The sequence below is a fragment of the Entelurus aequoreus genome, linkage group LG25, assembly GCF_033978785.1.
Source record: "Entelurus aequoreus isolate RoL-2023_Sb linkage group LG25, RoL_Eaeq_v1.1, whole genome shotgun sequence".
NCBI lineage: Eukaryota > Metazoa > Chordata > Actinopteri > Syngnathiformes > Syngnathidae > Entelurus > Entelurus aequoreus.
This window is the reverse complement of record NC_084755.1, coordinates 23,781,464-23,806,649: the sequence shown is the minus strand read 5'-3', so window position 1 is coordinate 23,806,649 and position 25,186 is coordinate 23,781,464. Positions and strand designations below refer to the sequence as shown.

At 40.0% G+C, this 25,186-nt stretch overlaps 1 protein-coding gene across 4 annotated transcripts in view; it reads right to left on the bottom strand.

The window, feature by feature from the left end:
* cacna1ia (calcium voltage-gated channel subunit alpha1 Ia) overlaps positions 1-25,186 on the bottom strand; it is a 566,877-nt gene that overhangs the window by 27,675 nt on the left and 514,016 nt on the right. For 3 of the 4 annotated variants that reach the window (XM_062036515.1, XM_062036514.1, XM_062036517.1), the window contains 2 exons: positions 19,594-20,013; positions 967-1,116 (listed from right to left, as the gene is read on the bottom strand). In XM_062036515.1, coding sequence (XP_061892499.1) covers positions 967-1,116; positions 19,594-20,013 — 570 coding nt within the window. The remainder of the gene's footprint in view (positions 1-966; positions 1,117-19,593; positions 20,014-25,186) is intronic. The other variant, XM_062036516.1, reaches the window with a different exon arrangement.

Genomic DNA, 25,186 nt, shown 5'->3' with positions numbered 1-25,186 from the left:
ACCAAGTACAGGAGCGTAGCGAGTCGATACTACTATGATTACATCAATATTATTTAGCATCACAAAATCTTCTTTTGTTTTTTTAAAATGTATATTATGTTTATAAACTCAGGACATATGTCCATGGACACACGAGGACTTTGAATATGACCAATGTATGACCCTGTAACTACTTGGTATCACATTGATACCGAAAATCATCCAAAACTAGTGTAAAGTATCAAACAACAGAAGAATAAGTGATTATTACATTTTAACAGAAGTGTAGATGGAACATATTGAAACATAAAATAACCAGATATCAACAGTAAATGAACAAGTAGATTAATAATCAATTTTTACAGTTTGTCCTTAATAATTTTGACAAAATAGAATGATAAATGACACAGCTAAATTAGGAGCCTTTGTTTGTTTACTTACTACTAAAAGACAAGTTGTCTGGTATGTTCACTATTTTATTTAAGGACAAACTTGCAATAAGAAACATATGTTTAATGTACCCTGAGATTTTTTGTTAAAATAAAGCCAATAATGCCATTTTTTGTGGTCCCCTTCATTTAGAGAAGTGTCGAAAAGTACCGAAAATTACCGAAATATTGGTATCGGGACAACACTATATGGGAATAATAGTTTCAAAGGCAAAACAAATCGGAGGTCCACCAGCATCTTATTGTTTTCATTATTTGTTTTTGATTGTATTCAACCTTGGAGATTCCACTATACTTTCGTTGCTACCAAATGTTTTCCCCGACAAAGTAATGACAATACTTTGGACATCTTATTTAAAGATTTAGCCTAAATATCTTGTTTTCTTTGTATTTTTTTTAAACAAATAAACTAATTCCATTACCATGGTCTCTATATTTATTTATGTTTCATGTTTAACAAAGAGAGGCTAGCGGTTCTGCTCCACGTGTGCATGAGTGCTGCATATGTGCACGTGGTAACGTCACACGGGGGTGGTACCTCTTGTGGGTGGCCCCTGCAGTCTTTACAGATGAGTGGTGGGGAGGAGTAATGGTGGAAGACAGAACCAGAGAGATTGTCGATCATCAGCATCTCCCCTTCTAATGTATCCTTGATCAGGAGAGATACGCTGTCCAACCATTGGCTCTCCTGGAACACACACGTACAAACACACACACACACACACACGTATATACACACACACACACGTGCGTACACACAGACATACAGGGACACAGGCCAGCAGACCAGAATTGCACGCAGGCACAGAGGTGTGCACATGCCGACATGCGAGGACAAAGAACACGCAGGGAAATGCAAAGAAAGTCGTCAGGGTTCCGAAGGAATTCTTTTGAGCATGAAAAATACATTTCACCACATAGCAGCCTTGGTTTTTTAGAGATCCCTCCAAAACAACAACACTGTGTCAAAAATTCGACACAGTGGATCACACAACTCTCATTAGTCGCTTAGAACAATGTGCGGGTTTAAAAAAGGCATACCCTTGAAATGGTTCAGGTCATATCTGACAAACAGAACTTTTAAGATCCAAATTGATGATTCGGCGTCGGCCTATGCTCCCTTGTCCTGTGGTGTGCCTCAGGGTTCAATACTAGGACTAATCCTGTTTCCAGTGTACATCCTGCCCATTCAACACATTTAAAAAAATATATAATATATCATATCATCTTTATGCGGATGATACGCAAATCTACGTCCCTTTAAAAAAGAAAAATGACACACGTTTAAAATCACTTTTAAATTGTCTTGACGACATAACAGCATGGTTGGCGGTAAACTTTCTAAACTTAAATGAGAACAAGACGGATATATTTTTATTTGACTCCAAAGTCAAACAGAATGCTCCCCCCAGTGACCTGGACCCCCTGATGCCTTATTTAAAACCAACAGTCACAAATCTTGGATTTAAGTTCGACAAAGATTTTAAATGGGAGCAGCAGGTTGAATCCATTGTACGATGTAATTTTTTTCATCTAAGACTTTTAGCAAAAATTAAATCTGTTTCATCTTTTAACGACTTTGAGCGGGTAATCCATGCTTCTATTTCATCACGTTTGGACGACTGCAACTCCCTCTACGTTGGAATGAACCAGGCCTCAATCGCTCAATTGCAGTTGGTCCAAAATGCTGCTGCTCGCCTTTTAACTGGCACTGTTCAGTGCTAGCCTGCTTCATCCCAAGTGCAGGACTAATAGACTAAAAAACTCCATTGTCCCACACGCCATTAGACTGTACAACTCCTATCTGGGGGGGAGGGGGAGTGGGGTACTAGGATGACAGGGGATGCAAAACAGTGCAATATTTTTTCATAACATGGTCACTACTGCCTAGTTTCTCTTGTTATATTCTTATTTTACTGTTGTATTTTTATTCTCATTGTTGCTTTTAATTTTTATTCTTATTGTAATATTTTTCTATTTTGTTTCCATTTATACCCCCATTATTTACTTTTTAAATTTGATCTCAATTCTGTACAATGCTGATGGAATTTGAATTTTTCTGAGGGAACTCTCCTTAAGGAATCAATAAAGTACTATCTATCTATCTATCTATCTATCTATCTATCTATCTATCTATCTATCTATCTATCTATCTATCTATCTATCTATCTATCTATCTATCTATCTATCTATCTATCTATCTATCTATCTATCTATCTATCTAAAAAAACATGAACAACATTACCCCCATTTTAGAATCCCTTCACTGGCTCCCAGTTCATTTTAGAATTCATTTTAAAATATAGTTGTCTGTTTTAAAATCTCTTAACGGATTAGCGCCACAATAGATGTCAGACCTTTTAAAAAATGTACACCCCCACAAGGTCTCTGAGGTCAGCGGATCAGTTTCTTCTTGTCGTCCCAAAAACCCGTTTAAAATCCAGAGGTGATCGTGCATTTTCTGCTGTGGCTTCAAAACTTTGGAACAATATCCCTCTCGTTATTCGGACGGCTCCCTCATTAATGACTTTTAAATCACATCTTAAAACTTATTTTTACTCTTTGGCTTTTAAACCAGCATGAGAGTTTTGTGATTTTAGTCTATTTTATTTTCTCTGATGTATTTTACTCTTTTATAATTAAATGTTTTATATTTCTGACTCTTCTAGTACGTTTGTCTTAACCTCTGTGCAGCACGTTGTGAAACTTCTATTGTTTTTTCGAAATGTGCTAAATAAATAAAGTGGATTGGATTGGATCCACAACAAACCCTCTAGACAGATTCTGTTCGCTGTTCTTTGGAGAAAACGAGTTCCACACATTACACCCTCATTAGCCACGTAACATCTTTTCCCATCTCAAAGGCGTGAGCACAGAGTGCTGCAATTACATCTGATAGATCACCTCATTGACTTAGTGCGGTACCTTGATGTAACACTTTGAGGTTTCAGCATTTGCTTTGAACCCCGGGCGTAATTAGCTTTAAGACACCGAAGACTCAATCAGTCTTTTTGTTCAAAAACTGCAACTAGGCCGCGTCACACACAAGAGAACTGTCTTTAAGAGATCCCAGCAGGCACAAGACATTGATACATTGTTGATTATACATACAGTCGTGGTCAAAAGTTTACATACACTTGTAAAGAACATAATGTCATGGCTGTCTTGAGTTTCCAATCATTTCTACAACTCTTATTTTTTTGTGATAGAGTGATTGGAGCACATACTTGTTGGTCACAAAAAACATTCATGAAGTTTGGTTCTTTTATGAATTTATTACACATTTATTTAACTTTTTTCTGTCTTGCCTCTGGTGAGGGCGGTCGCATTTTTCTCCGCTCCCTCCTTCCCTGCTTGCTCTCTTTGTTTTTGTCTTGTCTGAACTATTTTGAAGCCTCTTTTCTTGAGCTGTCCTCAAATCTAAACATCAAAATGAATTTGATCAACTGGACTCTCGACGCAATTGACACAGTCTTTTCGACAAGGAAAAGAGGTTCGGGGGAGCCTGGCTGCCCTGATGGAACCATTGCTGCGGGGTACGTGAGAGATTCCTGGAATACTTGGAGAATCATGTGCCTCTCAGTCCTTTCCATCGAGGACGTGGAAGACATCTACCTATTTGGAGCTGTGATCGCAGGGCATTTGCTGATTGGGCTGGGCATTGCTCTGGTGTATCGTCAAATTCGGAAGACGATGGCAGCCACTCAAGGGGCCAACAGGCTGTTCAACGCAATGGAAGGATTGGGTCGTGCTGTGGGATCACAGACTGGAGCGATTGCTGATTTGAATCGCAAGGTAGATTCCATCTTGATGAAGTTATAGAAAGAATAAATTGGAATTGTCAGAGCCAGCATACAGAGCAGGAATGTCATTGTTTTGACTGCTCGAAGAAAAAACAACATCTTAATCTACGATTTGACTCCCTCGAATGGCCTTGAGGAACAGGCTGTTTGAAAACACTCCCCTGAGGACTCCTCAAAGATGGACGCTTTTGACCTTTTCCCTTTTTTTCAAAAGCACCTGGGTCGGACTCTTGAACTCTTGAACTCTTGGGGCCGGCCTCGGCCCATAAAGACAATTCCAACATCTCACCCAAGTTAATTGGGCATACATGCACGCACACACCCCTCCCCAAATCAACGCCTTCACCACTGCTTAATTCCTCCGGGGTTGTGGGGGCTGAGCAGCGCTCAACAGCAGCTGCCGGCCTCCAAAGCCCTGTTGGATGACTCTGTTGCGAGTTGTTGTGATTACATGTACCATGTTTATGTGTGCCATGCTATGTGAGGTTTTTTTCCTCGGACTCAGTCTGGACCATTCCTGAGGGTCCAGCCTCAGACTGATATTTTTTTTACTTCCCCCCTTCCCCAATGTCACCTTTTTCCCACCTTTTTAAGGAGCGCCTAAGTGAGGCTGATCCGTTGGCGGTCCCGTCTTGTCTCCCTGTAACGTATGTCTGCTCTTAGCGGGATTGTGCCGAAAATGTAATTTCAGTTCTTATGTGTCTTGTACATGTAAGAATGGACAAATAAAGCTGATTGATTGATTGATTGATTATGGGTCTACTGACATCACATGGACAAAGATAAGACCTTCTGGAGGAAAGTTCTGTGGTCAGATGAAACAAAAAATTGAGCTGTTTGGCCACAATACCCAGCAATATGTTTGGAGGAGAAGAGGTGAGGCCTTTAATCCCAGGAACACCATTCCTACCGTCAAGCATGGTGGTGGTAGCATTATGCTCTGGGCCTGTTTTGCTGCCAATGGAACTGGTGCTTTACAGAGAGTAAATGGGACAATGAAAAAGGTGGATTACCTCCAAATTCTTCAGGACAACCTAAAATCATCAGCCCAGAGGTTGGGTCTTGGGCGCAGTTGGGTGTTCCATTGATTGATTGATTGATTGGAACTTTTATTAGTAGATTGCACAGTACAGTACATATTCTGTACAATTGACCACTAAATGGTAACACCCGGATACGTTTTTCAACTTGTTTAAGTCGGGGTCCACGTTAATCAATTCATGGTAAAACAGGATAATGACCCCAAACACACGTCAAAAGTGGTAAAGGAATGGCTAAATCAGGCCAGAATTAAGGTTTTAGAACAGCCTTCCCAAAGTCCTGACTTAAACATGTGGACAATGCTGAAGAAACAAGTCTGAACTGCACCAATTTTGTCAAGATGAGTGGTCAAAAATTAAACTAGAAGCTTGCCAGAAGCTTGTGGATGGCTACCAAAAGCGCCTTATTGCAGTGAAACTTGCCAAGGGACATGTAACCAAATATTAACATTGCTGTATGTATACTTTTGACCCAGCAGATTTGGTCACATTTTCAGTAGACCCATAATAAATTCATAAAAGAACCAAACTTCATGAATGTTTTTGTGACCAACAAGTATGTGCTCCAATCACTCTATCACAAAAAAAAAGGGTTGTAGAAATGATTGGAAACTCAAGACAGTCATGACATTATGTTCTTTACAAGTGTATGTAAACTTTTGACCACGACTGTACATGTCCCTTAAAGGCCTACTGAAACCCACTACTACCGACCACGCAGTCTGATAGTTTATATATCAATGATGAAATCTTAACATTGCAACACATGCCAATACGGCCGGGTTAACTTATAAAGTGCAATTTTAAATTTCCCGCCACACTTCCGGTTGAAAACGTTTTTTTATGCTGACGTATGCGCGTGACGTCAAGGGTTGGTACGGAAGTATACGGACCCATTGAATCCTATACAAAAAACTCTGTTTTCATCTCAAAATTCCACAGTATTCTAGACATCTGTGTTGGTGAATCTTTTGCAATTTGTTTAATGAACGATGGAGACTGCAAAGAAGAAAGTTGTAGGTGGGATCGGTGTATTAGCGGCGGAATACAGCAACACAACCAGGAAGACTGAGAGATGGATAGCAGACGCGCTAGCCGCCAAACTCACCTTAACTTCCTCCGTCTCCGGGCCGCCAACCGCATCTGTGATCGGGTGAAGTCCTTCGTCGCACCGTCGATCGCTGGAACGCAGGTGAGCACGGGTGTTGATGAGCAGATGAGGGCTGGCTGGCGTAGGTGGAGAGCTAATGTTTTTAGCATAGCTCTGTGAGGTCCGATTGCTAAGTTAGCTTCAATGGCGTCATTAGCAACAGCATTGTTAAGCTTCGCCAGGCTGGAAAGCATTAACCGTGTAGTTACCTGTCCATGGTTTAATAGTATTGTTGATTTTCTATCTATCCTTCCAGTCAGGGGTTTATTTCGTTTGTTTCTATATGCAGTTAAGCATGATGCTATCACGTTAGCTCGTAGCTAAAGTGTTTCACCGATGTATTGTCGTAGGGATAAAAGTCACTGTGAATGTCCATTTTGCGTTCTCGACTCTCATTTTCAAGAGGATATAGTATCCTAGGTGTTTTAAAATACAAATCCGTGATCCACAATAGAAAAAGGAGAAAGTGTGGAATCCAATGAGCCAGCTTGTACCTTAGTTACGGTCAGAGCGAAAAAAGATATGTCTTGCACTGCATTCTAGTCTTTCACTCTAACGTTCCTCATCCACAAATATTTCATCCTCGCTCAAATTAATGGGGTAATCGTCGCTTTCTCGGTCCGAATCTCTCTCGCTCCATTGTAAACAATGGGGAATTGTGAGAAGTCCTTCCTCCGGTGACGTCACGCTACTTCCGGTACAGGCAAGGCTTTTTTTTATCAGCGATCAAAAGTTGCGAATTTTATTGTCGATGTTCTCTACTAAATTCTTTCAGCAAAAATATGGCAATATCGCAAAATGATCAAGTATGACACATAGAATGGATCTGCTATCCCCGTTTAAATAAAAAAAATTCATTTCAGTAGGCCTTTAAAACTGACTTTGAGATATCGTTGCAAAATAGTTGTATTTGTCAATTGAGACAACGTTGATGTCTAACGTTGCATCCACGTTGTTGGTTGGGAAATGACCATCTTTCAGTGGTCAAATCAACTTAACAACCTGACATTGAATAAACATTGTCAAAAAGCATGTTTTTTCAACGTTGTATTTGTGTTGTAGGATATTGGTTGGGAAATGACCAAAATTCAAAGGTCAAATCAACGTCAGAACCCAACATTGATTAAACGTTGTCAAAACGTATGTTGTTTCAGCGTTAGGTTTGAGTTGCTCAACGTCAGGACCTAATTCAACAAGTTCTCAACGTTGTTTTAATGTCTTGTGCCTGCTGGGATATTCACTGTTCCAGCATGATGCCTACATCTCCTAAAGCATAACATCCAGAAGTGTAACTCTGTTTATGTCCATGCATCTTTTTTTGGTCAAAAGCGGTACCTCAACTCATGAGCTCAGTTGATTCCGTCAACAGAGTTTGTAACTGAATGAATGATGGGTTCTACATGTAAAGCGACTTTGGGTACTTAGAAAAGCGCTATATAAATCCCAGGTATTATTATTATTATTATTATTATTATTAAAACCCTCGCATCTCAAATTAGACATTAAACTTTAATCAATTTAACCTGTGCTCCCACCACAATTTTGACATGAAACATGCCTCTTACAAAGAAAACCTAACATTTAGATACAAACTATGGTCTGAAAAATAGTACTATTTAATGTACTACACACAACTACATTAGTTGTATGAAATAATGTATTTTTTGTCAATATGCATCATGAAAATAATAATGCTAAAAAAAAATGGATCGGCGCTGATAGTCCAACTCATAATGACTGGTATAGTATATTTGGAGATGATACTAATGAGTCATATCTTGAAATATGACATATGACACAATCAAGTATAAGCCACTGTGACTGTTATTGTGTTATAATTAATGGCTGTGATGCATATATTATAAGTGATAACAATAAGGATACTTATTGTTTCTGGTATTGTAATTCATTTTGTTTGTTATTGTTGGATGCTTTTAATCAATATTACAGATATTATCAATAATAGTGTTTCTGGTAATAATTTTTGGTTTTACTTTTTTGGTATTCTATTTAACTATTATATTTGTATGTCTTCTCAATTGCTTTTTACATTTTAATCTTAAATATTGTAACATTGAAATTCCTTTTATTAGAATGATTAACATTATAAGTGATTTTTTTGTAAATAAAATAAAATAATTTACTATTTATTAAAATATTTAATAGAAATTATAATTTTGCATTTACACTTGGGACCGTACTTTTGTAAGTGTCTCCTACAGGCTGCTTCACTGTCGTGTAACACTCAGAACTGTCATTGTTGTTGTTTATGTTGCAGACGGATGTCTTTGAGGGACGGATCGCAAGTTGACAAGATGGGTTTGCGTACCAAAAATAGTCATATATATATATATATTTTTTTTTAATCATCCAGTTTGTTGAGTCAAGATGAGACAGACCGAGCTGAAACACCTCAAACACAGCATCGGCAGCTTTTTCATAATATCATGGATAAATGTTCGTCCCTTGGACGTTTTTGTCTGGGGCTTGAGTGACGCGGACTCGGGCTGACTACATGGGTCCGCTAACCGATTGGACACGTTTTTAATGGTTTGATTCTTTGACCCGGTCGTCCGTTCCTTCTCTTTCGCACTAACGTTCTCAGTTCCGGTGGTTGGAGGGCAGTCCTGTGTCGATCTTTGGCTGTGGACAATTACGACTTCAACCGGCGGCAGGGACGCTCGTAACTCAAATTATGCTCGCAAACTGAAGCATGACAAAAAGCCAGCTCGTATCTAAAAATAATTGGGGTACCACTGTATTACCACTGTATTACACTCGTGGTTCAGCACACTGATGCGGACCAATATTTAAAAATATATACTTTCACAGTGGTGTGCCATCAGGGCCTAACATAATCAGAAATCATGATCATAATTAAATCTAAAATTATTTTTCTATTTACTTTCCCTAAATATCTAAAAGTATTATGCTCGTTCCAGTGCTGTTGTTTTTAGTTTTAGTTTGTATCCAATCAGAATTCAGCTAGCTTATGTTGCCATGCTGTACAAAATCTGCCTGGGGCCTTCAGAATCAACAATGCGGGCGTCCGTGCACTGTAAGTGAACGGGGACATACAGTTGATAGACAGCTTGCAATAACCACTCAGATCATGAGTTGTTGTCAGTACGGCCTTCTAGATGGCCTAAGGTGACATTTACGCGTCCTGTCATTGGATACTCATTGGGACCGTTAGCGAATGAATTTGAGAACACATACAGTTGATAGACAGTTGCGATAGCCAATCAGATCACTAGCCGTTGACAGTAGCCTATCTAAGTAGCCTGATGTTAACGAGACTGTGATTGGATACTCACTTGTCATTGCAAAGTGAGTATCCATTCACAGGTTTCCATTCAGCAGGAAGCGGGAAGTGTTGCGCCGTAGCCGGACCGGGTTAGCAGAGAAGGAGAACAAAACGTTGATTAGGTGGCAAATATATATTTTCAAGGCCATTTTCAAGAAGGATATTTAAAGGGAAACTACATCTTGTGGGACGATGTCGGCCAACCCTGGAAGCTAGCTCAGCTGTTTGGCGATCAAATGGGGAAACGCCCGGTGTTTCCACTCAAATAAGCCGACGACGAGGGGTACCACTGGCTTATACGGCGTCCAAAAGGTTCTATAAATTGTGAGTTCAAATATTGTATTTTTTTTACTTTTAATATGTTTTTTGCAATTTTAATTTTGACGGTACCGCATAAGATATGGTTTAATTGCTGATGCGTTTGAATTGTTTTTAAATGCGCCAGAAAATAACCTGTTTTGTACACTGTTGATGTGATTCAATACATAGGGCGTGAATGTGTTTCTGTATAGTATTTCTCCAGCAATGGTCATGTGGGTACATAAATTATGGTATTTTGAGAGGTATGGGGCGGCGTGGCGAAGTTGGTAGAGTGGCCGTGCCAGCAATCGGGGGGTTGCTGGTTACTGGGGTTCAATCCCCACCTTCTACCATCCTAGTCACGTCCGTTGTGTCCTTGGGCAAGACACTTCACCCTTGCTCCTGATGGCTGCTGGTTAGCGCCTTGCATGGCAGCTCCCGCCATCAGTGTCTGAATGTGTGTGTGAATGGGTGAATGTGGAAATAGTGTCAAAGCGCGTTGAGTACCTTGAAGGTAGAAAAGCGCTATACAAGTATAACCCATTTATCATTTATTTATTTAATCATTGAAGGCCTAGGTAGGAAATGCACTGTAGTTTCTTTTGCTTAGTGTTGACAATGATTTTTTTGTTGCAAGACATAAGGGTTGCCAAGCTATTATGAAATATAAATGATATTATGACATTTGATGACATAACATTTATTGATTAAAATTGCAATTTTATTCACTATAATTTACTATTTTTACTATTTTGTCTTGCCCTAACAATACACGTGTATTCTCATTTTAATACAACCCTTTTTCTTTTTTCCTACAATGTCTTTCTTCCTCATAATTTTAACATGTTTCTCTTTTTAGTGTACTCTACTACTCCCTCACAGTGCTTTCCCAATAGTATACTGTACATGAACTGCCAAACAATGCCTCAATTTGGCAGCAACGTGCACACACAGCAGAAACAGTTACAAGATACTCTGTAGTGTGTTGGTGGCTGTATATATGTTTGATTGACTGTGGTGGCCTATTGGCTGGCTTCCATTAATAACTGTATTAGTGGACAACAATAGGGTCCGTCTGCTGGGAGTTGAGGTTGGGATAAAGAGAGAGAGCTGAAATTAATTACAACCTCTATCTGACGGTCACTGGCTGAGCTTTTGTCTCTGCTCTCCTATTTCCTTTACTCTTTCTAACACAGTGTGTGTGTGTGTGTTCTTGTATTTCTATCCTTCTTGAGACATCAACAAGGAAACGTACCTTCCATATGAACAAGTTAGGACCGAAATCATGGTCCCAATACGGAAAACCATTGCATCTAATAGAGAGCCAAATACCAGAGTCCGTGAACATTGCTCCAAAGTCAGGATTTTTTGTTGATTTAATTTGCATACAAAAGTAAACATTGACAGGTGCAAAGGCAGCAATATATGATAAAACAAGACGGCGCGCCCCTATACAACTGATTTTACGACTTCCAGTGCTGACGTAAGACAACCCGCGTCCCATATCTGACCATAGGATGAACAAATACACGACGGTACTAAGACCATAGTGGCCATTGACAGTTAGCTTCTACAGCTGGGTTGCCCAAAGTGCGGCACGGGGGCCATCTGTGGTCCGTGACTCGTTTGTCATCGGCCTTAAGCACATTACAAAAAAAATAACATTTGCACCCCTGGTGGTGACATCTATCAAAATTATTGTGGTCCCAAAAAGGAGGGATTTTTCGAATTGACTGTGTGTCGCTTTTAAAAGTGCTCCCCCTCTGGTCAACATATGAAATAACAAGTTTCGGTAAAAATTTTAAGTGCTCCCTCTCTGGTCAACATATGTAATAACAAGTGTGTGTAAGAAATTGAAATGCGCCCCTTTTGGCCAAAATTTATTAAAACAATTTAATAAATATTTATATAGAGACATACTGTAATAACTTGAAGTAAATAATGAAGATTGAAAACCAATTACAAACAAAAAATAAAAAAGAACTGAAAGTAATGTTTTTTTCACAATGTGTCAACTTTTTTCTCATAAAATTGGGAACAATTTCTCATATTCTTTCTGTTTCTGTAATATTGCCATATTTTCTCGTAAAATTATCACTTTTTTATGTAAAATTATTACTTTCTAAAGCAAAATGGTGACATTTGTCAGATAAAATTCTGACTTGTACCACAATATTGCCAATGTTTGAGTTGTTCGCGTAAAATAGTGACTTTTAAAAAAAATAAAATGATGACTTTTGTCATAATTTTGCCAAGCAAAATTCAGATTATTATAATATTGCCAAAATTTTCAAGTTTACTAAAAGCTTACCTTTTCTATATCTGCATAGTATGTATATGTTATTAATATTGTAAATACAAATCTTTATATATCTAGAAAAGGTGATCCTAAAGAGGTAGGCATTTTTTGGAGGTCTCAAGAAGGTAAGAAATACAAGAATGTGTGTGTGTGTGTGTGTATGTGTGTATGTGTGTGTGTGTGTATAGCTCCTGTGCTATCTATAACAAGTGTTTCACCGCAGTCATAACTTCACAGAGTATCCGCACAGTGGAGAAGATTGCCTGGAGAACTCAATAGATTAGACCAATCAATCTAATCTCGTAAAGGAGCGGGATTGGGAAGGATTACAGGTATGTAATCTCACCAATGCTTTCTATTAAACCCCAAGATGAGGCGACCTCTTAAGGTGTGCTTCAGAAAGTCATGAAGGTAAGAGGCATCATTGGTGTCGTAAACAATATCAGCACTAGAGGTGGGAATCTTTGGGCACCTCACAATCCGATTACGGTTCAGGAGCTACAATTGGATTAAAAATTGATTATTGATGCATCTTTCATTTACCGTATTTTTTGGACCATAGGGCGCACTGGAATAAAAGGCGCACTGCCGATGAGCGGGTCTATTCAGGTCTTTTTTCATACAAAAGGCGCATTAAAGGCCTACTGAAACCCACTACTACCGACCACGCAGTCTGATAGTTTATATATCAATGATGAAATCTTAACATTGCAACACATGCCAATACGGCCGGGTTAACTTATAAAGTGCAATTTTAAATTTCCCGCTAAACTTCCGGTTGAAAACGTCTATGTATGATGACGTACGTATGTGCGTGACGTCAAGGGTTGGTACGGAAGTATTCGGACCCATTGTATCCAATACAAAAAGCTCTGTTTTCATCTCAAAATTCCACAGTATTCTGGACATCTGTGTTGGTGAATCTTTTGCAATTTGTTTAATGAACAATGAAGACTGCAAAAAAGAAAGCTGTAGGTGGGATCGGTGTATTAGCGGCGGCCTACAGCAACACAACCAGGAGGACTTTGAGATGGATAGCAGACGCGCTAGCCGCCGACCTCACCTTGACTTCCTCCGTCTCCGGGCCGCTGACCGCATCTATGATCGTCGCTCCGTCGATCGCTGGAACGCAGGTGAGCACGGGTGTTGATGAGCAGATGAGGGCTAGCGCAGGTGGATAGCTAATGTTTTTAGCATAGCTCCGTGAGGTCCCGTTGCTAAGTTAGCTTCAATGGCGTCGTTAGCAACAGCATTGTTAAGCTTCACCAGGCTGGAAAGCATTAACCGTGTATTTACAGGGCCATGGTTTAATAGTATTGTTGATTTTCTGTCTATCCTTCCAGTCAGGGGTTTATTTATTTTGTTTCTATCTGCATTTAAGCCCGATGTGCTATCACGTTAGCTCCGTAGCTAAAGAGCTTCGCCGATGTATTGTCGTGGAGATAAAAGTCACTGTGAATGTCCATTTCGCGTTCTCGACTCTCATTTTCAAGAGGATATAGTATCCGAGGTGGTTTGAAATACAAATCCGTGATCCACAATAGAAAAAGGAGAGAGTGTGGAATCCAATGAGCCAGCTTGTACCTAAGTTACGGTCAGAGCGAAAAAAGATACGTCCTGCACTGCACTCTAGTCCTTCACTCTTACGTTCCTCATCCACAAATCTTTCATCCTCGCTCAAATTAATGGGGTAATCGTCGCTTTCTCGGTCCGAATCACTCTCGCTGCATTGTAAACAATGGGGAAATGTGAGGAGCCTTTCAACCTGTGACGTCACGCTACTTCCGGTACAGACAAGGCTTTTTTATCAGCGATAAAAATATATATTGTCGATGTTCTCTACTAAATCCTTTCAGTAAAAATATGGCAATATCGCGAAATGATCAAGTATGACACATAAAATGGATCTGCTATCCCCGTTTAAATAAAAACATTTCATTTCAGTAGGCCTTTAATGGGGTAATATTAGGAATTTTTTTCTCAATTTAAAACATTTCCTTGTGGTCTACATAACATGTAATGGTGGTTCTTTGGTCAAAATGTTGCATAGATTATGTTTTGCAGATCATCTTCAAGTCGCTTTCTGAGCGTCTCTTCAGGATGCGCCGTTTTGTGGGCGGTCTTATTTACGTGGCTCACCTTTTCTCCGTCATCTTTGTTGTAGCATGCAAGGACGGGAGTGGAAGAAGTGTCAAAAGATGGAGCTAACTGTTTTAATGACATTCAGACTTTACTTCAATCAACAACGGAGCAGCATCTCCTCATCCGTGGCTCACTGGTGCAACATCAACGCCGGAAATTTGTCTCGTGAAAAACCGTCTGACTGGAACTCTTTAATAACGAAAGTTCCGTTGGGGAATTATGTAAACCCACTACAGTTTTTAGCGCTTTAAGAGCCAGTCTACTGACAGATATAAGTAATAAATTCACACTACTTTATATTAGAAATGGCAACAGCGGAAGATGAATGCCACATAAGAAGGTACAGAAAAACTACGGTGTCTTCACGGACTACAATGGTCGACGCGTGCAAATTTTCAGGACTTATGCAGATCCCAAATACAGATCAGCAGGTACCAGAAGTTAAGAAAAGTTGGTTTTGCATAATATTGCGAAACAAAACGCCAAATAATATCTGCTAATGGGTGCCATCAGTGTGTGAATGTGTGTGTGAATGGGTGAATGTGGAAATACTGTCAAAGCGCTTTGAGTACCTTGAAGGTAGAAAAGTGCTATACAAGTATAACCCATTTATCATTTATTATTATTTTGCGGTCCTTATACACACACCATAATAATACTCATATGTTTAATGCGCCGACAAGCCATCAAGCTGTGTGGCTTCATAGTTTACCGAAGTAATAGTAAAACATTTTAATATATTTTTGAGCACCGTGTGTATTGTTCTATATACTCAATGGAACATTTTACATTTTGTTGTTGTTTACTGGCGTATCTCTTATGTGTGACTGCCATTTACTGGTCACACTTATCATCACACCATGTACCAAAGATAATAGCTTTGAGGTGGGTAAGCACAACCAGAATGATGCCGTACATTAGGGTTATAGGGCGCACGGTCCATTTTTTTAGAAAATTTAAGGATTTTAAGTGCGCCTTATGGTCCGGGAAAATACGGTATATACATTTATGCAGTTTTACATTTATTTTCGTTTCACTAAATAAGTGTTTATCATTTGCAATTCTAAAAAATTGTGCATTTGTTATAGGAAACAGTTAAATTAATTCCTATATTTATTAAATGAATGGAAATGTGCGCAAAACTGGGACATAAGTGCCCGATAATAAAGGAGCTGGTCGGATCTTTCGCTGAGGTGGCTCACTGCAAATTTTAGAACTGTCTGCATTATTTTATTCACATTAAATACATCGATTATCAACATTTACTAACCGATTTCTAATCGTCCATGTCCGAATTGCGATGCATATAAAAATCCATTATTTCCTCCACCTCTAGGCAGCACCCCGCAGAGATAAGAGTGAATGTTGCACTTTTATCAGAACTGAATGACGTACATCTCATAATTATACCGTATCGCAGTCTGAAACACAACATTTATGAAGATAAACAAGTATCATACATCATTATAGTTGCATATTAATTACATATAAGAAGTATCCAAGGCAGAAGCCTATCAGAAAGTATCCAGTAACAAACGTGTCCGCTTCATTGAATTGACTGTGTCATGATTTTGACTTCATGAATTATTGTGGCCCCCAGGTGTCGACGTAAAACCAATTACCACTCCACTTCAAATTAAAGTCAGCATAATTCTATCCTAGACAGTTAATAATAAACAGGTTAGTTTTTTCATACCTACCAAGACTTTTCTAACATTACACACGAGAATTAAAAGTATGTAGGATTCGTGCTGATATCAGCCAATACTCAAGGCTCCAATATTAGTATTATATCAAAAGTGTACTGTATTTTCTGGACTATAAGCCGCTACTTTTTTCCTACGCTTTGAACTCTGCATTTTATTAAACGGTCCAGCTAATTCATGTATTTTTCTTTGCCAACGACCATAATGTTTTGTAGTCAACAAATCATGTATTTAAAACATCGACAGAGAGACTGAAAAGGTGTGTTATTGTTTGTGCTATGGTGCCATCTTTTGGCAGAGTTCGCTCACTACAGGTGCTGCGGGTTGAACGTCAATAGTATTGTATTATTCAGTATTATATTATTGTCAATATAGTATTTCCTTCTGTTTAGTGCCTTGAACCGGAAGGACAAGTTCCGTTCCGTCTACGAGTCGCCTATAGCGTTTCTACTTGTATGGCTTCTTCATTCATCACTCCAAGCAACCTTTGTAAGTTTTACAATATAACCAAAACAAAATGGTAGTAGTGTTTTCCTGCATATTTCTATGTGCTATCGTAATGTAATCAAGCAAGCGTACTTAGCATTAGCTAATATGCTAACACGTTTACAAGTGTCTGTGTTAGTATAAATAACTTACAACGGCATTCTTTTTGTATTGTTTCACTTCCACAAATTCCTCAGTATATTCACCAAATGTCATTGTGGAGTATAGGTCTGTTTAGTTGATTGGAGAGCTAGTTTCGGCAGCTTGTGGGTCCATGACGACGACTTATGTTTTGTTTGATCAGCTGTTTTACTGCTGTGTTAAAAATACTATTTGGAAACAATGAAATAAACGTACAACATCTTTCTGTATAAATAACGAATTTCACAACATATGCAGTATATGTGCGGCTTACAGTTCGGTGTGGCTAATACATGGAAACATATTATTTTTCTTTTAAAATTTATTGGGTGCAGCTTATGTACCGGTGCGCTCTATAGTTGGGAAAATACGGTAAGTTAGTTATAGTTATATCGGAACGCCACAATTTTTTTTCCTTAAAAAAGTCTGGTAAAAAGGTAAATTGTTTTGTATCCGTGGCCCGCCTCATCATTTAATGTGGCCCGCCACTTCATGTCAGTTGGCCCGTCACATCATTTTATGTGGCGCGACTCATCATTTAAGTGGCCCGTCTAGGGCGTATCTCCCACCTCTTGCCCCTCTTGGTATTTCAAGTATTTTTTCTTTTCCTATAGTTAAACAAATCGGAGATGGTCTCGGAATGGATGGTATTCTACAATCCTACTTCATGACTTCAAATCAATTTATCATAAATATTATTTTCAGATCAATCAAAATCAAGTCAACATTTTAAAAGAAAAGCTGAACATTTGTGCAATATTATGATAAAAGTTGGAATTTTACTCAATAACAGTCGCAATTTTACAAGAAAAGCTTAACATTTTGGCAATTCTATGAAAAGAGTCGTAATTTTACTCGACAAAAGTCACAATTGGATAAGAAAACTTAAATATGTTGGCAATATTATAATAATAATCTGAATTTTACTTGGCAAAATTATGACAAAAGTCATAATTTTACTAAAAAAAATTCACTATTTTACAAGAACAACACAAACATTGGCAATATTATGGTACCAGTCAGAATTTTATCTGACAAATATCACCATTTTACTTTAAAAATTTTACGAGAAAATATAACAATCTTACAGAAACAGAAAGAATATAAGAAATTGTTCCCGATTTTATAAAAAAAAGTCGACCCATTGTGAGAAAAACACTGCTTTTATTTTTTTTATTTTTTATTATTTTTTTGTTTGTAATTGGTTTTTAATCTTCATTATTTACTTCAAGTTATTACAGTATGTCTCTAAATACATATTTATTTACATTTTTTAAATTAATTTTGGCCAAAGGGGGCGCATTTCAATATCTTCCACTTACTTGTTATTGCATATGTTGGCCAGAAGGGGGAGCACTTCAAATAAAATAAAAAAACACTTATTTCATATGTTGACCAAAGGGGGAGCACATTTTTAAACTGACACACAGTCAATTTGGAAAATCCCTGCTTTTTGGGACCACCCTAACTATGATAGATTTCACCACCAGGGGTGCAAATGATATCTCTATTTTTTTTTTTTTTATGTGCTTAAGACCGATGACAAACGAGTCACGGACCACAGATGGACCCTGTGCCGCACTTTGGGCAACCCAGCTGTAGAAGCTAACTGTTAATGGCCACTATGGTCTTAGTACCGTAGTGTATTTGTTCATCCTATGGTCACATATAGCAGTGGTCCCCAACCACCGGACCGATTGGTACCGGGCCGCACAAGACATGTAAAAAAATAAAAATTTAAAAATTTAAAAATTTAAAAAATATATAAAAATATATATTTTTTTAATTAAATCAACATAAAAACCACAATATATGGATTATATATCAATATAGATCAATACAGTCTGCAGGGATACAGTCCATAAGCACACATGATTGTATTTCTTTATGAAAAAATAAATAAATAAATAAATAAACCCCCCCCCTGTCCGTGGAACAAATTTTCAAGCAGCTACAAAAAGGTTGGGGACCACTGACATATAGGACACGGGTTGTCTTTAAGCCGTAAAATCAGCTGTCCACCTGGCGGGTTTTTTCAGGGATGAATAGGGAAGTCCTTTTTTAGCTGCCGTCTTGTTTTATCATATACTGCTGCCTTTGCGCCTGTCAATGTTTACTTTTGTATGCACATTAAATCAACAAAAAAATCCTGACTTTGGAGCAATGTTCACAGACTCTCTATTAGACGCAATGGTTTTCCGAATTGGGACCATGATTTATGTCCTGACTTGTTCACCGGTCCTCGCATGGAAGGTACTTTTCCTTGTTGATGTCTCAAGAAGGGTAGAAATACAAGAACTCACAGACACACACACACACACACACACACACACACACACACACACACACACACACACACACACACACACACACACACACACACGCACACACACACACACACACACACACGCACACACACAACCTAAACCCTGCCACTGAAGAAATTGCAGCAGTCTGCCAGATCCCTTACCGCAAATCACTTGAGAGAGCGATAGATAACGAAGGAGAGAGAAGGAGGATTCACTCGGTGCGTTTTCCCTCGTCTGCAATAAGTTCCTTTGTCAGCTATCACTGAGCTAAAAATGGCTCCATGTGAAACGAAGGTGAAAAGCAGCCAATGAGTCATCTTAACGCGTGTTGATATCAGCGTGAGCATCTCGCGCCATTACCGAGCGTCAGGCTGTGCGTAAAAACAAAAGGGAGGGACCAAGAAGTCTAACCCTGCAAAATCCTGACTGTCCCCTTAGGCTCCTAACTCCACCACCTCGCACACCCACAGAAAGACACTCACCTGTGCTGGTGAGTACATCGGCCGGTTGGAGTCGGCGGTGTTGTACGGCGCCCCGTGCGCGCCGGCCCCCATGCGCGTCCTCCCTCCTCCGTCCTTTCTGTTGGCCTCGGCGTCGGCTCCCAGTCCGACCGCGCCTTTGTCCAGCCCTCCGCCACCCCCGCAGCCGGGGGCGCCCATGCAACAGAGGGTGCCCTGGGCCAGCTCCAGCTCAATTTCTGCATCCATCTCCGCCTCCTCTTGGGCCTCCTTGTTGGAGTCGTCCAGGTGCTTCATCAGCACGGCCACCACCACATTGATGAGCACGAACTGGGCGGTGAGCACGAAGGAGACAAAGTACATGGGCGAGATGAACTGAAGGCTGGGATTGCAGGCATAGTCCACGTCTATGCCGTTGTCTGGTGGGCACTCCCGCAACGTGTCCTGGGGTGGAAGACACAATGAAAAGGAAGACAGCTCAGCGGGCGAATATTTTGGGAAAAATGTATCAGGAAGCAACATTGAAAAAGGTGCTATTGTTCAATATTGTGGTTGTACTGCAGATAACTGATGGGTGTTTCAACTATTCATGATATTTATTAAGGTCAACATAGTCGTGGTCAAAAGTTTACATACACTTGTAAAGAACATAATGTCTGTCTTGAGTTTCCAATACTTTCTACAACTCTTATTTTTTTCGTGATAGAGTGATTGGAGCACGTACTTGTTGGTCACAAAAAACATTCATGAATTTTATTTTTTTTAATGAATTTATTATGGGTCTGCTGAAAATGTGACCAAATCTGCAGGGTCAAAAGTATACATACAGCTATGTTAATATTTGGTTACATGTCCCTTGGCAAGTTTCACTGCAATAAGGCACTTTTGGTAGCCATCCACAAGCTTCTGGCAAGCTTCTGGTTGAATTGTTGACCACTCCTCTTGACAAAATTGGTGCAGTTCAGCTAAATGTGTTGGTTTTCTGACATGGACTTGTTTCTTCAGCATTGTCCACACATTTAAGTCAGGACTTCGGGAAGGCCATTCCAAAACCATAATTCTAGCCTGATTTAGCCATTCCTTTACCACTTTTGACGTGTGTTTGGGGTCATTGTCCTGCTGGAACACCAAACCGCGCCCAAAACCCAACCTCCGGGCTGATGATTTTAGGTTGTCCCGAAGAATTTGGAGGTAATCCTCCTTTTTCATTGTCACCATTTAAAGCACCAGTTCCATTGGCAGCGAAACAGGCCCAGAGCATAATACCACCACCACCATGCTTGACGGTAGGAATGGTGTTCCTGGGATCAAATGTTGTGTTTTAGTGTGTTCCTGCCTTCTTTTTTGTCTGCACCTGTGTTTTTAGTGATTCGTCCTCGGCGAGGGGCGGACCTTGAGGCACACCTGCTCGCAATTAGCCTGCCAGTATTTAGGCTCGTCACCTACAGCTTGACCTTGCTGGTTATTGTGTCCTGAACTCCACTCGCGCATGCACCTGATTTCATCACCAGACCTGGTACGTTGTCGCTACTTAGTCCTGAATTCCCTAACCTCTTCTGTGTTTATTTCCTAGCCCCCCTGAGGTAAAAGGGATTCTTTTGTTGGACTCTGGCCTTTTCTCCTGCTGACCTCTAAGGAACCTATTTTGTCCAGGTTACATGGTGTGCGCTTTTGCCCCAACGCCCTTGGTTATCCCTTTTTGTCTAAATCAATTTTTTTCATTTTTGTAATTCCATCTTGTCTCCCGTCTCTGCATCCTGGGGTCACCCCCCCTCAACCAAGACCTTAACATTAAAGGCCTCACCTTTTCTCCTCCAAACATATTGCTGGGTGTTGTGGCCAAACAGCTCAATTTTTGTTTCATCTGACATCACATGGACAAAGATAGGACCTTCTGGAGGAAAGTTACGTGGTCAGATGAAACAAAAATTGAGCTGTTATGTAAACTTTTGATCGCAACTGTATTACAAACAACTGTCTGTGTGACACAGGGTAGCTGAACTTGTAAACTATATTACTTTTTTTTTAAGTCCCATCTTAAAACTCATTTGTATACTCTAGCCTTTAAATAGACCCCCTTTTTAGACCAGTTGATCTGCCGTTTCTTTTCTTTTCTCCTCTGCTCCCCTCTCCCTTGTGGAGGGGGAGTTACACAGGTCCGGTGGCCATGGATGAAGTGCTGGCTGTCCAGAGTCGGGACCCGGGGTGGACCACTAGCCTGTGCATCGGTTGGGGACATCTCTGCGCTGCTGACCCATCTCCGCTCGGGACGGTTTCCTGCTGGCCCCACTATGGACTGGACTTTCGCTGATATGTTGGATCCACTGTGGACTGGACTTTCACAATATTATGTCAGACCCACTCGACATCCATTGCTTTCGGTCTCCCCTAGAGTGGGGGGGGGGGGGGGGGGTACCCACATATGCGGTCCTCTCCAAGGTTTCTCATAGTCATTCACATCGACGTCCCACTGGGGTGAGTTTTTCCTTGCCCGTATGTGGGCTCTGTACCGAGGATGTCGTTGTGGCTTGTGCAGCCTTTTCAGACACTTGTGATTTAGGGCTATATAAATAAACATTGATTGATTGATTGATTGACTTTTCATAACACGTTTCAAATTTAATATTTTTCAAGCAATGATTAACGACTTAGGGGCGATTCTCCCATGGGCTTAAGAGAAAAGAGATGCAGAACTGCGCGGCATTCTCCCCCTCAGACTAAGTCGCTGCACACCTTCATCCAAGATGCACGACTTTGGGAGGAGTGACCCTTAAATATGGACGTTCCCTGGCAAATATTCCAACCATCACCTGACGCTGATGAGGCTCCACGCTTCTTAAGCCAGCGCAACCTGCGTTCCAGGGCCAGAATGTACCCCCTGTACGGTACAGTAAGCCTACACGTCTCTAGCTCTCTCCCTATGTGAATTCGCTCGCTCTGTGTTTCTCCTCATCGTCTTGTGTCCTGTGTCGTCATCCCGCAGCGTTCCTCCGTTTCCTGGTTTCGAGCTGTGTGTCTTGTTTCCCCGAATTCCCTCTGGTTCCCTGGCTGCCTTCCTGGATCTCGACCTCTCGCCTGGACACGGACCTTGACGCCTCGCTCCTGCCCCTGACCTCTTGCTTGCCCACGGACCTCAGAGACTGCCTTGCCCTCCCTGACTTCCGCATCTCGCTCAACACGCGCCTTCAACAACTCCTGGTAACACTCCTGCCCCTGACCTCTTGCTTGCCCATGGACCTCAGAGACTGCCTTGCCCTCCCTGACTTCTGCATCTCGCTCAACACGCGCCTTCAACAACACATAGTCACACCATACGTATCTTGATTTATTACGCCTCGAGCTAAACGACGTCCCTGCCTCTGTGCCGTCTTATTCTTCCCCTGTATCATAACACACATTTTGGTCTTCTGCGTATTCTTCCATTAAGTAAAAGGAGACCTATTATGCAAAATCAATTTTTCTTACTAATTGGTACCTGTTTTTGTGTATTTGAGATTTGCATAAGTCCCAACAATTTTAAATCAAACCGTGATATTTATAAAACAATCTTGCCTTCCTTCATACTTCCGCTAAACCCTATGTGTCAAAGTCAAGGCCCGCGGGCCAGATCCGGCCCCCGAATGAATTATCTATGGCCCCCGGGATGATATTTGATTAGTATTGGAACCGGCCCGTAGGCCACAGCCTACTTTATCAGTGTTGGCATTGGAATTTTCAAAATGGGGTCCCAGGGACCCAATCAAGTCATAAAAATGGGGTCCCACAGTCAATTTTTTGGGGTCCCACTTTTTTGTAACCGTTTTGAAAACAAATGATAAATGTATGCATTATCCTGTTATATCTCACATTCTATATTGTGTTTTGGAAAAAGGTTGTCATAAATGTTACTTGATTCATTAAAAAAACAAAACAAAAACAAAAACATGCATATGTAAATTAATTCAGTTATAAACATTAATTTCTTTAATAAACTTTACCGCTGCTTGTATTTTTTCTTATATCTTAGAATGTGTTTGTTCTATTTTTGGCCAATGTAAGACAAAGAAAGCAATCTGAAGTTGTCTTTATTTTTTAGTTTTAATGCCATGATTTTAATAGTCTGGCCCGCGTGTGCACAGATTTTCCTCCATGCGGCCCCTGAGCTAAAATGACACCCCTGCTAAACTATCCGTTTCGAATTTTACCCATTAGGGACATTTTTCCGTCGTTGACATCAGTGGATATGACCAAAGAAGGGAAAGATTTACCCAAAGAGTCTGACGCTGTAGTCAAAGAGCTCCTTCTTTTTCTATATTCTCTTGCTGTAGGCTAGACTGGCTCCTACATGCGCAAGCATCGTCCACGGTTGCCATTTAAAATACAAATTAGCGTATAGTTTGAACTTAATCTGTTAGTAGATTCGCTATGGAAGCACTAAAAACTACAACGAAGATGCATAATTTTATTACATGTCATGCAGACACAAGGAGTGTTTTAAATGTAAAAAAAAAAAATCAGAATATGACCCCTTTAAGTAATTTTGTTCTTACGTGCCACGGGATTGGAATATGTCCAGTACCCTGGGTAATGCACATCAGTGTCTCGTGAGTCCAACCACAGCGGAAGGGTACCACATGTATGTCAGCCATTTTTGGATATCCTGATGCTAACTACTTAAATGCATATGGACCGTGATCATTAAACTATAAGACTATTTAATACAACATACATAGATAATTTAGTGTCCACCGTTTTTTTTTGGACAGTTATTGTCACATAAATTCTAGCAATCCCCTTTGAGCGTCATAGCTTCATAAACATTTGAACCAAACAGAGCTCTTATCACAAATAACATTTGTAAGGTTATAATTGTCACGACTTGGTCCTTGGGTTTTATTTTTCCGGACGGCAACGGAAAGTTGGCGCGTGCAAGGCGTGTATGTGAGTACATCTTTTATTTTAACACTAACAAACTACAAAAAAAGGAAGCAAACAAAAGGCGCGCACAATGGCGGAAGTACTAAACTTGGCTATAAACACAAAACTTGCACAAAGGCAGAAACTATGAACAATGAAACAAAAACACTAACTGTGGCATTAATAAAGAAAAACTTACTTGGCATGAGAACAAGCATGAAAAAGAGCAGCATGGATCATCAGCATGAGGGTGAACAGAGTGGCAGGAGTGTGAATGTGATGTCACCAGGCAGACTAACATAAAACAATGGACTTAAATAACACAGACATGATTAACAACAGGTGCGTGACTCAAAACGTGAAACAGGTGCGTGACATGACAGGTGAAAACTAATGGGTGACCATGGAAACCAAACGAAACAAGGAAGTGAAACCAGGAACTAAAAAAAGAGTCAAAAAACCAAGCAAAAATATGGCCAAACAAAAACATGATTAACATAGACATGACAATAATAACAAGTGAAACAAATGTCCATCTATGGATTAATATTCATATCCAACCATGAAGAAGAAGCTGTTGTAGCGTGCATACACACACTACATCACCATGGCGACACACACGTTCACGTGACAAGGACTGCCTCGAAAAATATCACTTTTTGAAATAGAAAGTGTTATCTCTTTTATGGATTTTTTTATGGACTTCAATGACATTAATACT